Source organism: Odontesthes bonariensis, chromosome 1, assembly GCF_027942865.1.
Source record: "Odontesthes bonariensis isolate fOdoBon6 chromosome 1, fOdoBon6.hap1, whole genome shotgun sequence".
Lineage (NCBI taxonomy): Eukaryota > Metazoa > Chordata > Actinopteri > Atheriniformes > Atherinopsidae > Odontesthes > Odontesthes bonariensis.
The window spans coordinates 27,438,869-27,455,721 of record NC_134506.1 but is presented as its reverse complement, the minus strand read 5'-3'; the positions used below and the strand labels follow the sequence as shown (position 1 = coordinate 27,455,721).

The window sequence follows — 16,853 nt, the reverse complement described above, 5'->3', positions numbered from 1 at the left end:
CAAATACACAAGTTTTGGTTTTAGTGCCCATGCTGGTGTTGTGTGAGCAGTCGCTTGTAAACGGAAGAAAGTTTGGTTGAAAATTATGTTATGGGAGTTTTACATTTTGCAGTAGGATTTTATTACCATTTAAATGTCACTCATTTGTTTTGATAACTTATCGTCAGACTGATGAGGGTTTAAGTGGCTTTTTAAATACGTTATCCACCAGATTTATGCTCTTAACCCTCTGAGGTCTGCGATGACGCCGGCATGATCAGATTGCACGGCGCTGTAGAAAACAAACCTGGAGTGTTGCCGTCAACTTTACTCAAAAGGGAGGATTTGAAACTCTCTCCTAGTTTTTGTCATTGTGGACAGAAACTGCTTTGGAGTGGCACAGATAAAATAAAATAATAAAAAAAAAAAGCTTTGTCCCGTTGTATATAGTTTGATTACGTCTCAATTTTACCTCTTATATTACATTTGCACTATTTGGAGCTCTGGGAATGCAAAGCAATGGTGTAGCGCTGTATAATTTTGCACTTACTTTGTTTTGAAGACTTGCAGGTGACAAGGTAAAAAAAACACCTAGAAATATACATGCTTTTTATGGTAAATATTTGTATAAAGTATTACTTTTTCAATTTTACATTTATCTGTTCATATTTGCACCCAATGTTTACCTTTTCAAGTTCCAAAACATTTCATTGAGCATGTTTGTGTTTTTTGTTGTGATAAATAGTATATTTTTTCAATTCAGATTCGATCATTTGTGTATTTTTGGGCCCAATGTGTTAATGAAGTATGTCACAGTGAAAAATATGATTATCAGATCATATAGATGAAGTTGTGCCAAAAAAAAAAAAAAAAAAAAAAAAAAGAAACCAAGCATGGGTATGGCAAACATTTTTTTTGTGGTATATAAAGGCAAAATCAAAAGTATTCAAAAACGAACAAAATGGGTTCAGACCCCAGAGGGTTAAGATGGCCTTGTAATATATCCGCTGGACATTATTAGTTAAAAACTAGAACAATCAAACCGGCATGTTCTGCTTTTTTAAAAGCTTTGTTATGTGATGAGACGCAAGGCCGTGTGATTTTCTGTTTGCTGATAAGTTGCTCCAAATATCTGACGGTATAAGTAACATGAAATGCATAAAGTGCTTACGTCCAACTGTACATAAGAGTCAGAATTCCTGTGTGAATATCTGAACTTTTAATTAACTCACAGATATAATCTTGGCAGTATCCAGAGCAATAAATTCATGACTGCCTGACCACAAAATCTGCTAAAAACAATCATCTGCAAAACATCTGAACTTTTTTTATTCCTCTGGGCGGCCTCAGGGGAAGGAGCGATCTCTCATACATTAGGCGTGTGTGCAGCCAGTTACGTAAAGAATTAACAGCACGTGTCGAGTCAATTAAATGTGACCCAACTGTGATTACTCCGTTCACAGTGAAAAAAAAAAAAAAAAAAAAAAGGTTAGTGGTCACCTGCAACAACAGTTAAATGTTTCACAGCAGGAAACTTATCAAACAGCTTTGGTTAGTAATGTCCCAGGTCCAATTCCTACTCTAACAAACCATAAAGGTCTGTTATGTATCTTTCAGTTGTGTGTGTTGATCGGAGCTGAAGTCCTGCTTCCAGATGAATTCCTGGCTGTACTGGTCGTCATGGTTACAGCTGGCAGGGCATGTGTAGACCACCAAAGTCCCCCAGTCAATACTGGCTCCAGTCGAGTCCACGCACAGATTGTTCAACAGCTGGGGCATCACCTACACACAGGCACACAAATTATTGTAACACGTTTGGTGCTCCAGTAGACACGCATGCAGTCCACAACATGTGCACTACACATGCAAAACCTCAGCACGACCTGTTTTACATGTTGGCCCTGAAACACAGCATCCCTCAATGTCATACTGAGAACCGACTCCTGTCGCCAACATGCAAACGTAGCTTTGTAATCACAACAGAGAGATGTCATTTAAAGCCGAATTAAGTGAGATGGTAAAAGCAAAGCAGAGAATGGAAAGGTAATGAGAGGGGAAAAAAAAAAAAAAAGTACTGATGTATTAGAGCAGGGGTCTTCAACGTTTTTCAGGCCAGGGACCCCCAAACTGATGGAGAGTTGGAGCAGGGACCCCCCTACTATTTATATGGCATACAATTGTGTTTTATATTTAACGGGGCCTAGTGCCGTGTATAAACATAGCTACTCTGTTATTGTACATTCAATACTAAGCTATTCAAATAATACACAGGTTAATATATTCATGTTTTTATTTTAAACATGTGCTTGGTACAGGGTGGCCGTGCCACTGCCATTTATAAACAAACATCTTGCATACAACACTGAGCTATTCAAATAATCCACAGATTTTAACTTTAAACGTGCATGTAGATGGGACAATGAATCCTCAAACCATCTGTGGATGGCACATGTTTGCACACAATTTGTGAGAAAAAACTGTTTAAAAAAAAAAAAAAAAAATTTTTTTTTTTTTTTAAATCGTCTAATCAACCAATGATTTCGCGACCCCCCCTGCAGTACCTCCACGGACCCCCTGTTGAAGACCTCTGTATTAGAGTAAAGATCTCAGAATGCCTTTAAGAAATCAGAAAATTCTGCATCTAAAAGGAATTATCACCTGAAACTCAAATGTCCTCTTGGCGCCGCAGGTGCATGGTGGGATATTTTCATCTGAAGGCACGTGCTGAGCGGAAACCCACAAGGGAGAGCCTCCCCGACTGTAACGTATCACCTGGGTGTGGAAAAACACCATCAGATGGACACAGAAGAAAACATCTGTGCAGCTCTGCCTGCAGCTCTGCCTGCAGCTCTGCCTGCAGCTCTGCCTGCAGCTCTGCCTGTAGATCTGCCTGTAGCTCTGCCTGTAGCTCTGCCTGCAGCTCTGCCTGTAGATCTGCCTGCAGCTCTGCCTGCAGCTCTGCCTGCAGATCTGCCTGCAGCTCTGCCTGTAGATCTGCCTGCAGCTCTGCCTGTAGATCTGCCTGCAGCTCTGCCTGCAGCTCTGCCTGCAGCTCTGCCTGCAGCTCTGCCTGCAGCTCTGCCTGTAGATCTGCCTGTAGATCTGTGTCTAGCTCTGCCTGCAGCTCTGTGTCTAGCTCTGCCTGTAGATCTGCCTGCAGCTCTGCCTGTAGATCTGCCTGCAGCTCTGCCTGCAGATCTGCCTGCAGCTCTGCCTGCAGATCTGCCTGCAGCTCTGCCTGTAGATCTGCCTGTAGCTCTGCCTGCAGCTCTGCCTGCAGATCTGTGTCTAGCTCTGCCTGCAGCTCTGTGTCTAGCTCTGCCTGCAGCTCTGCCTGTAGATCTGCCTGCAGCTCTGCCTGTAGATCTGCCTGCAGCTCTGCCTGCAGCTCTGCCTGCAGCTCTGCCTGTAGATCTGCCTGCAGCTCTGCCTGCAGCTCTGTGTCTAGCTCTGCCTGCAGCTCTGCCTGTAGATCTGCCTGTAGATCTGCCTGCAGCTCTGCCTGCAGCTCTGCCTGCAGCTCTGCCTGCAGCTCTGCCTGCAGCTCTGTGTCTAACTCTGCCTGCAGCTCTGCCTGTAGATCTGCCTGCAGCTCTGCCTGCAGCTCTGCCTGCAGCTCTGCCTGTAGATCTGCCTGCAGCTCTGCCTGCAGCTCTGCCTGTAGATCTGCCTGTAGCTCTGCCTGTAGCTCTGCCTGCAGATCTGCCTGTAGATCTGCCTGCAGCTCTGCCTGTAGCTCTGCCTGCAGCTCTGCCTGTAGCTCTGCCTGCAGCTCTGCCTGTAGCCCTGCGTGTAGCAAAATTTTTTGGTGTGCCATTGTTTTTTCTACCTGATGTGGCTCTCGTGCAATCTTCTTTTTAAACCGCTGGAACGCTTTGTTGTCTTCAGTCTCGTGCATCGCCATCTCCTCCAGGTCTGCCTCTGCCAGGGCTAATGCACAAAAAAAAGTACAATTACTGCTGACTAAAGAAATTTTATGGAAGAAAAAATTTGATCGCCTGTTCTGGTACTAAAATGGAACATTTAAGCTGTTCATAATGTAACCAAACTTACTGTCTGCCAAAGAGGGGCAATCAACGCTTCTCTGAATGCTGTCTTCTCCTCCTCCTTCACCCTGGTCATCTTTTCCTTGCCTTCCCTCCTCATCCTCCTCAGTCTCAGTGACAAGCTCAGACTCAGGAAAGAGGAGGGGAGATGTTGCAGTGACAGAAGCTGCTATACACAGAGACACAGCAGCGGGCAGACTTTCAGCTCAAGTATCAGTCAGTGTTGGACTCCTTAAAGTTTATTTTGAATCACTAAAAGGCGCACAGCTGTACCTGGGCTGCAACATTCCCGCTTGTGCGAGTGTTTCCAGTGGAGCGTCTGGTGTTGCTTCCCACAGTAGGTCACAGTGTGACAGCGGGAGCAGGCTTTGTTTCCGGGGCAACCGCACACCCAACACAGTTTAACTCCAGAGATGGACAACATGCTGTGGTCGTCCTCTGGATCGCTGGGTGGTTCATCCTCTGAGGGAAATCAGAAAAAAGGAGGAAAAGTTTGGTGATTTAATGCTGCCCGATGAGCTGCTCTCTACCAGCGGATGGTGAAACATGCATTGTGGTGGGACAGTTATCTGTTAATCTACACACTTGTTTAATCTTTCCCTCCATTTTGGACAGGTTGACAATGTTTATAATACAAAAACAAACAAACAAACAAAAAAAACCGCCTAAGCAAACATCCAGTTAAAACAAAGAAAACAAATACAATAAAAATTTGATCCAAATACAAAGTCTAAACCTTAAAATTATCTCATGGATGCTTAAAAGGGCAAAGGTAACACTGGGGTTGTAGACCAACTACACAGTCTGATCACCCCTGATATTTTAGTTACATGTGGTAGAGTCAAAAAACAAAAAACAAAGATAGTAACAAACCTACATTTTGTACGACATGAAACTATAAGGCATGCTCAAAAACTTAAAATAAAAACATTTTAAAGACTCAAAAACTTGCCGAATACTTCACACGTATTCCTTTTCAAACTGTAACATGCTTATATATCGCACTGCGTGAAACCATTACTAATTTGTTAATGCACGACTATTAAAAGTCCGAAATCACTTTTACGGAGGCAGGAAGGGGAGAGCAACGATTTTACACAGCAGTCCGTCTTTGGTGGGTTTACACGCGGGGTGTCAAACCAACATCAATGTGAATGTCAGGATGCAGGTTTCCCCTGCAGAACATTGCTCTGTAACAAGATGAGCTGGGTTACGTTACCCGTCGGTGGCTTTAATATTATGGCAGATCTGTGAATTTTAGCTGTGTCCAGGTGCTCAACCTTTGCAAGAAAATCTATCTATCTATCTATCTGGTGTGCAGCAGATATTCTGTTTTACTCAGTAATGGAGACACCCTCAACACTTGATGAAGAACTGTGCAATGGCACAGGCACAAACCTGGGGGAGGCTCGTAGGGGTAGAAGTCATTCCTCCTGGGAAGTTGACTTCTGAAAACTGGCACGAAGGAGAAAACTGAGTCAGAAAACTAACAAAAAGTATTCTTGATATTGTGAGGGTAGAGCAGTGTTTCCCAACCCTGGTCCTCAAGGCACACTGCCCTGCATGTTTTCCATGTTTCCCTGCTCCAGCACACCTGATTCAAATGAATGGGTCGTCCTCAGCATTCTGGAGAGCTTTAAGACCTGCACAATTATTTGAATCAGGTGTGCTGGAGCAGGGGAACATGGAAAACATGCAGAGCAGTGTGCCTTGAGGACCAGGGTTGGGAGACACTGGGCTAGAGTGTAAATCAAAAGTGACACAAAAAGAACTGCAGCTACAACTGTGCCCATTTCCTATAACAATGACAAAAATTTAAAGCAGCAATGATGGCTGCATGTACCTTTCATGCAGCGACTGTCATTACGGGAGTAGCATTCAGGAGTTTTGCAGCAAAACAGGAAGAGCGTTCTGTGAAAGCTTCTGTCCTGACCAGATATGGGAGCGTACACCTGCAGCAGACAGGAAGAGGATAATAAAACACAGGAAAGTTCAGGTGGAAAGCTTGAGCTTGGTCATATCTGAAGCCAGACATTGTTACAAATAAAGTACTCAAAACTGCACCACACCATAGGACAGGGCTACCCAAATCCGGTCCTTGAGGGCCGATGTCCTGCAGGTTTTGGATGTTTCCCCGCTCCATCACACCTGATTCAGATCGATGCTTCATCAGCTGGTTTAACAACCTTTTGAAGAGCTCCATTTCATCTGAATCAGCTGTGTTGAAGCAGGGAAACATCTGAAACCTACAGGACGTCGGCCCTCGAGGACCGGATTTGGGTAGCCCTGCCATAGGACATGCTGCTATGTAACAAATGAGACTCAGCTGCGTTATTAACAGTTAACCGAGTAACTTATGTTGCACAAAATTAGTAAAATTGGCATTTTGGGGTCGAAGCACCTTGTATTATAGGAACAACTCTGTTGCTACATGAAGGGGTTAAGGCTGTAATAAATGTCAGCAAAAATCCTGCAATCCTGTACTATTTTAAAACTATTTTTGTGTGTCAGTGAGATTTTCTGTTTGTTTCTGCTGCTAAAAAAGCTCTTAATTAGTATTTACAACTTGAAACAAGAAAATATTCATATTTCTACAACATCAAAGCTGCGGTCCGGTCAATTATCCCACTGATCCATGCATATCATTAAATTGAGAATCCCCTGGGTTTTTCTCTTAGAGACTGCGCTTGTTTTCTTCAGTTTCTTCAGTCTTTTAGCGTCCCTAAGTTTAGGGTGAATTCTTATCTATGGTGGAAAATAAGTTATGTAGCTCTGCAAGACAGGCGAGCCCGCTGTCCCCTTCCCTCCTTCTGACACAAACCTGCAGCAGGAGGACCATGGGCAGCCGACATATCTCACACTCCAGCGCGGACAGGGAGGGCAGACCTGTCTGGCTGAGCCAAGCCGGCCTCCCTCCGACTTTGCTGGGGAACTGTGAGGAACGAAGCCGCCACGTTTCCACCTCATCCAGAAAACCCAGAACTACCTCTGCAGAGGACATGTTCGTCTGTCTACCGGACCTGAATGAAAAACACTGTCCAACTGACTAACCACATAAAAGCGAAGCGTGTTGTCCGCTTGTTTTATCCACAACACATGCTGATCCAGCGGCGAAAATTGTCCGTGCGGAAACACCAACCGGTGTGTAGTTCCGCCAAAAAACAAACAAATAGGAAAAAATAAATCACATTAATCTATTTGATGTGTGTAAAATTCTAATATCCACAAGCTTGTCTCCATTTTTTAGACACATTTTTAAAAGCGTGAGAGTTATTAGCACATGTCTGTATTTCACCAAGTCCACTAGATGGCGCAGACGTCTATTCTGTAGCGTAAAGTGAAACGAAATCTGGTGGTAGCCTCATGTACCAGCCAGGAAACTGAGATTCAACATGTTTTACTCAAATACTGTACTTTTACAATGGTACGTTGTATCTATATCTAGCTGTAACTACATAATTTCATGACACTGAAATAATTGTATTTTCTGTTGCGTCTAATATCACACTGTAGCCTCCCTTAAAAGTCACAAATATTAGATTTGTTTTAAGATACTAAAAAGTTAAAGTTCGTGTCATGCAAAGTTATGGGTGTGTCTAACTCCAGTACCAATACCAGAGAGCCACTCTTCCTCAGCTGTGGTGCGATAAGGTTTGGTATGTGATTTAATTAACAACAGCAGACTGCGAGTGAGACGAGACAAATGAGGTGAAAATAACATTCAGCATGGAACATGAATGCGAAGAAATCTTTGTTAAAATAAAACAGGGGGAGAGCTTCATCCAAACAAAAGCATAACACGAATTTCACAGAAGAAGAGAGGAATTTTAAAGGGAGAACAGAAAATATTTATACTAATCCTGCTAAAAACCCATTAAGTTCATGCTTTATTTTCTGAAGACAATCCATAACTAACCCCACCCTGACCTAAACCCAATCTTCCCCTAACCTTAAATCAAGTCTTCACCTTAAGACATCAATTATTTACCATATGAAAACTGGCTTTTTGTCCCCAAAAGTGCAGCAATTCTCCGCAGCGCTGCTGTGGCCCTGATGTCCTCACAACCACTGTAAACAGAGGCACACACACACGCGCGCGCACAGTGATGTCACAGAAGGGGAGTTTTGCTCGGCTCTGTCCGTTGGACGTCCGGACTGACTCACACTCTAACAAACGTTCAACGCCAATTAAATCTCTGCTCCTTAAACCGAACTTTATCATTCACAACTGAATAAACCATGTAGCTGAAATGGACCCAGTGACACTTCAGGGCTCTGTGGCGTACGAAGAAGTTAAACTTTTAGCCATTTAACCATGGAAATTGAAAGGAAGCGGACAGCAGCAACAACAATCAGTAGACAAACCGCTCCAACGGAAGAATGGACGGTGTGAAAACTGGCCAAACTCACCAGGACTGATCCTCCCGCCTGGCTTCCCTCCTCCACCTCTATGTCACCCTCCTCTCCGTGCCAGGTGCCTTCGCGGAGCGATGGGAGCTACAAGCCGGCGCCGGTGTCCCCTGCTCCACCCGTCCCGCCGAGGAGGGTCAGGAGTCGAGAAGGGGGCTCCGGAGGGAGGACGCGGCGGTCCGGATTAGGGTCAGCGGGAGCAGCCGCAGCGGAGAGACGGGTAAAGTGTGTACTGGTGGGGGACGGAGCTGTGGGGAAAACCAGCCTGGTGGTCAGCTACACCACCAACGGTTATCCCACCGAGTACGTCCCGACTGCATTTGACAACTTCTCAGGTAAGACATGGATGAAACACCGCGCACTGAATCTGTATCATTTATCAGCGTTTTTCGACAATCTAATCTAATCTAAATCTTACTCATTACAATATTTGACAGATATCAGATACATGTATCTAAGTGAGGTAACTGTCTTCCAACAAGCTAATTAATTGGTCCTACTCTAAAACTTTTTTGTGTGTGTGTGTGAGTGTGTGATTTCTTTTGACTAAAGTTTACTCTTTATGTCTAAATCTTTGTCAGCTGATTCGCTACCTAAACCTCAGCAGTGTTACTCACATTACAATGGTGTGTGCTTGTATTTGTGTGTATGTGTACGCAGCAAAGGTGTCAGTCGATGGGCACCCGGTCAAACTACAACTCTGTGACACAGCTGGGCAGGTTAGTGATCTCATTGCACGCGCGCACACACACACACACACACACACACACACACACACACACACCAATGGCAGCAACAGCATTTCCTGTTGTTGTTTCATTCATATTGGACAACAATATGTCTCGGATAGGGAAATCATTCTTTCTCTTAGTCATACAGGATATGAGGGGACACAACAAGTGATGTAGGACATGCAATTTCCCTGGCTGGAATCAAAATGAGACACTGGTTGTATAATCCCATGGCTTTCCCCCCCTGGCCACGAGTCTTCTGGGATGCCCCGTGAAAGAGTCTTTACACTGAATCAAAATCAGTCTTTTCCAAAACATCTTGTCATTAAAAAAATTAAAACAAAATTAAATGAATTTGATGTAAATGTATATGAATACGGAGGATAAAAGATTTCCCTCTCTAGCCACATTTGTTTGCTGGTCACAGCGTTGGTACTAGTTGCTCTGGGTTTGACCAACATAGAGTTTATAAACTCTGACCAAAAATAGATTTTTGCCGAAGCTGAGTGTCTGATAGGGCTTTCCCAGGAAAAATTTCATCACAGGAAGTGATGTAATTATGTCTAGATGTGCTGCAGCAAATGTTTGTCTTAAAAAGATAGTAAAAGATCCACATCGCTGAGGACGAGCTACAACCGGTTAGACTTGATGAAACTACGGCCGTCTGCTGAAAAAAGTAAATCAAATGGTAACAAATACTGACAAACTATACCCACACTTTTTGGCAAGATAAGTCAGGTATGTCCTGTGTCACATTTCTGATAAGAGTAAGACATCAACTGAGCTCATATGGGCGCTTGCATGCACATACAGTATCGTGTGCGGGAAAGGCAGCTGTGTCCACAAACGGCGGAAACAGAGATAGCCCTCTTTCATAATACATGAACTCTTGGTAATGCTGTTAAACTGTGGATAAAATTCATAGTTGGAAGATTGGTCACGGTTTCAGTTTGTGAACCAAAAGCATGAGGGTGTTCACGACAATATAAGACGTCAAGGAGAGAAACAAAAAAATAAACCTACATTTTCAACAGAAATGGTGTCATTCCCGAGATATGTTGACTGGGGGATCTCAGGGGAAAGGAAGGAGAACAGTTAAGGTTAAACCAGAGAAAACTTTGTAGTTAATCATCTATGAATAAGCAGATCAGAGAGAAGCTCTTGATTAAATGTGCACATAAAAAGAGGAAGTGTGGTCCTAGAAGTTGTCTTTTGTTCTCAAAGAGACGGACTAAAACAGTCTTTGTTCAATTGCTTCCTCTTCTTAAAATATTCATCATCGTATCATTCCCTCTTTTCCTGTTGTCTCCCTCTTTTCCTGTACAATGTTGCTGAGACGTACAGAACTCAAAACTTCGCCACACTGGCGACACCGAGTGGCCTTTAAAGCATTCTTGGGCTGGTTTTGGGTTTTATCTCTCTGACTTTTAAACTCACAGTGGTCCCTCTCGATCTCTTCCAGGATGAGTTTGACAAGCTGCGTCCTCTGTGTTACACCAGTGCAGATGTGTTCCTGCTGTGCTTCAGCGTCGTCAGTCCTGCCTCCTTCCAGAACGTTCCGGAAAAATGGGTGCCGGAGATCCGGAAACACGCCCCCTTTGCTCCGCTTGTCCTTGTGGGGACGCAGTGTGACCTCCGAGAGGATGTCAAGGTGCGGAGGTTTCACCAATACGTTGAGAGTGGCAGGTCTTTTCCTGATTCTGATCAAATGTCATCATCATGTCAACAAACGAGACGATGGAAAATGGAGTTGGAAGCCTCACTAGAGTCGGAAGAATCTGAATGATTATTTTATTGTTGAAAATCAGTTGCCATGTTTGTAAATGCATGTAACTAATGATAAAGTCCATCTATCTCAATTATGTTATATCTGACCATTTTATCTACTGTGAATTAAACCCAAAATACCTATTTCTTAAATATTTCTTAAAATGACTTAAACGTAACTCTACTTCTTTGACTCGTTTGATTTGGACCGATCTGAGAACATCTCTAGCTCTGCACGCTTGCCCGGCAGGTGCTCACCGTTGAATTTTGAAAAACTTCTTTCTGTGTACGTAAGGTTGTTCAACGGCACCACAAACTACAACCATCAAAAATGCCCACTGAAAATGTGACGTTACAGTCGTATCACATCTGTGTTTCCCGCCGTCATCAGAGACCTGATTGTGTTTAACTCTGTGGAAAATACAATTAGCTGCCAGCAGTTTGAATGTCCAACAACAGCTATTCTATAACTATCAACCTTTTACTGTCACTAGAACTGTGCTTCTCCCCTACTCCCTGGATCCAAGACGTTTTATTTCAGCTCAGAAATAATATCTGAAGGACAGTTTTATGATCTTTCACTATGTTTTATTGTATTTGACGGAGAACAGTACAGAACTGTACTGAATCATTGCACTGTGCTTAGCAAATCCCCAAAAACCACCTATTTAAAGAAGCCATGAGTGTATCGTTCCTGTCTTCTTGCTTTATGTGTATTTTTTGTAATTTTCAGGACATATATAATGATTGACACTGACTCTTTTTAGGTTCTCATCGACCTGGCCAAATACAGAGAGCGTCCTGTGGATCCAGGGGACGCCCGGGACTGTGCGATGGAGATTGGAGCCGTGGCCTACATGGAGTGCTCGTCTCTGACCCAAAAAAATCTCAAGGAAGTGTTTGACACAGCCATACTGGCCAGCCTGCAGAACTGCGGCTCCCGTAAGCAGCCGAGAGGGAAGCAAAAACGTCGAAAAAAACAAAGGCAGACACCAGACAAGATGAAGAGCATATCAAAGTCATGGTGGAAAAGGTACTGCTGCGTGGCTTAGGGGCAGACCTGTGATTGGTTGGTCGGTCCCTGCTGTCGGTGGGGGGTCTTAGCCTCCGATTCTCTGATGACTTAATTTTGGTCTGGTTGCAGCTGGGTCCCGGTTCTGTTGGCACAAACGTTTGACTTTCTCTCCAAAGGAGCCTGATACATGACTTTTCCTGGACTGTGGAAGGGAGACCGTCACAGATGTAAATTGTGTTTGTTCATATTATGGATGAGATTTACTACTGAGCCTCTGGTATGAGCCCTTTGCTGGGTGCTCCTCTGTCTCCTTGAATTAAACTGGTATTAGCCAGTTGTCTCCTGGAGCCAGCAGAAGATGTGATGTTACTCGGGATTTGACTGGTCCAGATTTCAAGAGGAACTTGGAACTGTTTTTACTCGGCACTTCGGGTAAAATCCCTCCCAACCTTTTATGGATTTATGTGGCCTTGGAACGTGGCCTTGAAGCAGAATATACTTGTTATTATTGGTGACCTAAATGCAATTACATACAGTCAGTTATTCCTCTAAATTGTGTCTAACTTTAGGCTGGTTTCAAATAGAGCTTCCCTGAAATCAAACTTTGTTATTTGGGGTTTTTTGACCCAGAAATGATCACCAGACATAATTAAAGTCCAAAATGTAGTTAATTTTAGAGCTACCTTTTATAACCAGGCCCTTTGTTATTCTACTGAAAGAACTTACTAACTACTAACTAATTGTATCTTGGCTACATGCACTCTTGTGCCGCATATAAGTTGGTGTATAACCTGGATAATGTTTCATCTTTTAGTCCTGATCCGAACAGTTCATAATTTATTCTGGTGTGGATTTTAGTTAACTTTTCTAGGTTTCAGTTAGGCTCAGATATAGTCTGGATAAACACTGATACATACATATATATATACATATATATATGTACCCCAGGAGGGTAAAAATAAAGTCATTTTTGCTATCAAATCAAAACAGAGATTTCCAAACAACCTGTAATCTGACCACACCGTCTGCATATCCTTGTCATGAAAACATAAAAACAGCAGATTGTGTGTTTTTGCACAAACCACTTTGGATTTTCTGTCGGTAGCTGATTTATCATCCTCATCTATCCCACATTGAAGGACTAATTGAACAGTCAGTGGGAATGGAGTGGTGCCAGTGTGGGTCGGTTAATTATAAATCTCCTTGCTGTGGTGGTAGACTGTTGTCTATTTCGCACTTGACCTTAATCGGGATGGAGAGCTTTTTGCAATTCACGATGCCATTGTTCCACAAGCCAAAACTGTGCCCAGTAAAGTAGCAAGTGGGGGCCTCTTTTCGTGTGAAAATGGAAGAAATCGGTCGAAAAAAGTGGGAATGCAGACATTTGAATTTGAAATCTGGGAAATCAGTTCTTCACGTCTGCAGGCACGAGTTGCAAGGCAGGCGAAAACAAGAGTTTTATGGGTTTCAGATATTTGTACAGCTTGATGTGAGTTTGATTTATATTTCCAGGCACTTAAACAGCTTTGAGTATGAGCACTTAACAGAATGAGATCAACCAAGATTGATCTCATTCTGTTTAAAATGACAAGAGGAACCCAAATATTTCCACGTGTAGGTTTGCAGTAAGAAAAAGAGATTGAGATCGTATCGTTTCTTTCCTCTGTTCAAAACTGTTACGTTTGAATGGTGTATTTTTCTGTCAAATCTTTTCTTTATACCCGTCGTCACTCAAATGCATTCATCTTCATATTGTAAAGCAGAAAAACGGCCAAATGAAACACAAAATGTGCGCCTGCCACACCATCCTTTGTGCATTGTAGTCACTAAGCCAAGAAATCAACCCACTAATATCTGATGCTTTATTTTTCTTCAGTGCCCACATCTGAATGGCTCTTTGTATCTGAGCCAGTGAAACAGAAAGGAAAAGGATGCAGTGAGGTTACAGTCTGCCATGGACTTTAACTGAATCTGTCATTATTGAGTGCACGCACAGCATCGTTCTTGACACGTAAGCAGAAAAGGAAAATGTGAGTGTGTGTGTGTGGGGGGGGGTTTACTCCGTTTATAAACTGTTAAAATTAAAAAAAAAAAAAAAAAGTGAGTTCAGGGTCTCTGTGTCATTAAACTATATTTTATTTGCCTCTTTATGCAAATTAATTTTCTTTATAGTTTCACCAATAAGCTTTTCTAATAATCCTCAGTTGATGTGGATATAAGTATTTTTTTTTCTTTTATTGTAGATAAACTTGACGTCTTCTCTAAAATGTGCTAACCTCAGACTTAAAGCTTCTTCTGACTCCTGGTCTGAAGACTGCAGCTCACAGGAGCAGTTTGGTGGTTTTTCTGCTGAAGATGTTACAGCTCGGACTGAATGGGTTCACTGTGTCGACGTTTCACCCTTGATAGCAAATGCATTGTGTCTTGCAGGCGGAAAGGCATAATAGGTTACTTGTCTTGTTGTTTGTGTGTAGTTTTGGCCCATTGTGGAGTTAAGTAGGCTAAAGGTCACACACTCTTATGATAGTTGGCATTTCCTGTGACTGGTTTTATCTGCTTACAGTACAGGCAACGTTTATGGGGAGCTGTAAGTTACTTATTGCAGCAGTTTTTGTTTCGTTATCTGTGACTCACTTGTGTTTAAATACCTTAATGTGTGAATATTGATATAAAGGATATCTCGGTCTGTTTCCACTCAGCGAATCAAACAAAGACACAACATCTTACATGTTTCACACGAGGTTTCTGGATGAGTCACTTATGTTTTGGCTCTCCTCTCTTGATCTAGCCTGTAATAACAGATACATTTGTGTGCTGTTATCCCCTGGTGTCTGTGTGACTTTATCTGCTCAGCAGCCACTTTGTTCTCAAGTGGTGTTTTAAGGGATATTATATGTTGAAACGCAGAGAAACTGGGACACTTTTATTGCCCCAGAACACAACTTTTAAGACTTAGTTATCTGTTGATATTTAACTCTGAGACGGTTGATCCACAGCAGCGTGGAACCTGTGTGACGGATGTATGGCTCTGTAATGTAGAACTGATGGGCGTCTGAAAGTGAAGAGTTGAGTTTAAAGACAGTCAGAGAAGACACACGGTAATGAAAGTTGTATTGATGTTTTGTTGAAAGTAAAACATACATGTTATGTGTCGACGTGTAGCAGTGCGACGAACTATGAGATTTAATGCTGTCATGACTCGAGCGATGCGATGGTGCTCCTAGCTACGTGACTCAGATGAAAGCTGGTGTTTAGTGTTACTGGATAGATTGTCGAGATATACAAAATCCATTCAGATGAGTGTGAGTCCGGCGACAAAATGAAAGTAAACCCCCAAAGAGTTTCCACAAAAACAAAGAAAACGGAGAGGCTCCATCGAAAGATTTACTTGTTTTTACTAAAGTTGATACCCCATCATGCACACCTGAGCTCACACACATGAGACACCAGCTGAGAGCTTCTCTCAGGATACCCACCCACCTGGCCTGCTTGAAACATCCCTGTGTTTTCATTGTTCCTGCATGCAAACACATAACAGATGATATGCTGCTGCAAACCTGCTCACACGCAATTCTGTTAAACCGAGGAGGTCAAATCAAAGGAGGATGTGTTTGTACAGACCTATTGTACCCTGAGAAATAAAGATTATTTGACATAAGCTGTGTTATGTTGATTTTGACTGTTAGTGCAACTGGAAGTGTGTGTGTGTGTGCGTGCGTGTGCGTGTGTGCGTGTGTGTGTGTGTGTGTGTGTGTGTGTGCCATGAGAGAAAGGAGCATTTTGTCAGAAAAGAGATCTAAAATAAGCAAACCCTGGACTCCTGCATTTTTTTTAAGGAGAACCAATACATGTTTTGTCACGATGTTTTGGCTGAAGTCTTGTTGTGGAAACGCACCGCTTGCTCTGTGAAGTGCAACAACCCTTCTACGCTCAGCTGATGACCATCAGGAGAGAAGGGTTGAGATTTGAGCAATGCTGGAGGTAAAAAAAAAACACACACACATGCGCAGAACACCCACAGAAAGTCATCCAACATCAGCCTGGATCATTGTAAACAGACTCTCCGCTTCCAGCCTCTCGTGGTTATGCAAGAGCTTTATTTTGAAGGCTGTCATGTGTCATTTGGTCTGTGGCCTGTCTTTGCTCTTCGGGGCAATGTGTGTATGTAGGTCTGTGTGTGACCTGGAAGCAAACTGCTCCACCTGACAACACAGGTGGTGAATAATGTGAAGGCCAACAACGTTCTTGTTATATCTGCGGTGCTCTGACTGAATCGCTGCCAGGTCCTGTCGGATGATGTGATTCAGCTCCTGATAGAATTTACAGCCTGTTTTCCCAAAATGTAACTTGTCATGAATTGAAAGCTAATGGGGAAAGTAATGCCAGAAAGTCTGTTGGCTATTTCAGTTTTGTTCCAAGGCTTTCTATTCGCAATCCAAACTTCTGAGACCTGTAAAACATTATCATGTATTATCACAGCATCAAGATATCATGAAATAGTCCCCTAAGAATAGAGTTTTAGGGCTAAATAATGAGAAATGACCTCACCCACTGAAGACACTGACACAGTGAAATTCACCTCGGATTGTAAACGGTTTCGACCACAGCAGCACAATGACGCTGCAGTTTTCTAAAGCTGCTCCCCTCATAATTACATCAAATGAGGGTAAAAAGTCTTTGCGATGCCAAAGCTCACCCCAGTTGTTTTTTTTAATTCACCATGCTGTTGTATCTCATTCCTTGACTTTGCAATAGCTTCTTTTGACATGTGGACCACGGCTTGTGTGTTCAGATTTACAATCATGAAAAAATGCTGCATTGTGATAAAATAATCAAGTGATATTCAAAATGCACCATTATCCAGCGACCTACCAGCTGTGTGTATGTTATTACTCTGTCAGACAG

General features: G+C 42.9%; 2 protein-coding genes across 3 annotated transcripts; one reads left to right on the top strand and one right to left on the bottom strand.

The window, feature by feature from the left end:
- Positions 1-877: 877 nt before the first annotated feature.
- Positions 878-7,123, bottom strand: pdcd2 (programmed cell death 2). 2 transcript variants are annotated; one of them, XM_075471451.1, is made up of 8 exons: positions 6,847-7,123; positions 5,869-5,977; positions 5,424-5,480; positions 4,299-4,487; positions 4,033-4,194; positions 3,809-3,909; positions 2,638-2,751; positions 878-1,761 (listed from the first exon to the last, which is right to left on the bottom strand). In XM_075471451.1, the coding sequence occupies exons 1-8, from the start codon at positions 7,024-7,026 to the stop codon at positions 1,582-1,584; spliced, it is 1,092 nt and encodes a 363-aa protein (XP_075327566.1). In that variant the 5' UTR covers positions 7,027-7,123; the 3' UTR covers positions 878-1,581. The 2 variants fall into 2 exon arrangements, with proteins under 2 accessions (XP_075327566.1, XP_075327575.1); XM_075471460.1 differs by having other exon boundaries at positions 4,033-4,191.
- Positions 7,124-8,162: 1,039 nt separating this feature from the next.
- rhoua (ras homolog family member Ua) lies at positions 8,163-15,606 on the top strand. The gene is made up of 4 exons (XM_075462653.1): positions 8,163-8,770; positions 9,096-9,154; positions 10,629-10,817; positions 11,701-15,606. Exons 1-4 carry the CDS (start codon positions 8,476-8,478, stop codon positions 11,983-11,985), a joined length of 828 nt encoding a protein of 275 aa, XP_075318768.1. The 5' UTR covers positions 8,163-8,475; the 3' UTR covers positions 11,986-15,606.
- The last annotated feature ends 1,247 nt before the right edge of the window (positions 15,607-16,853 follow it).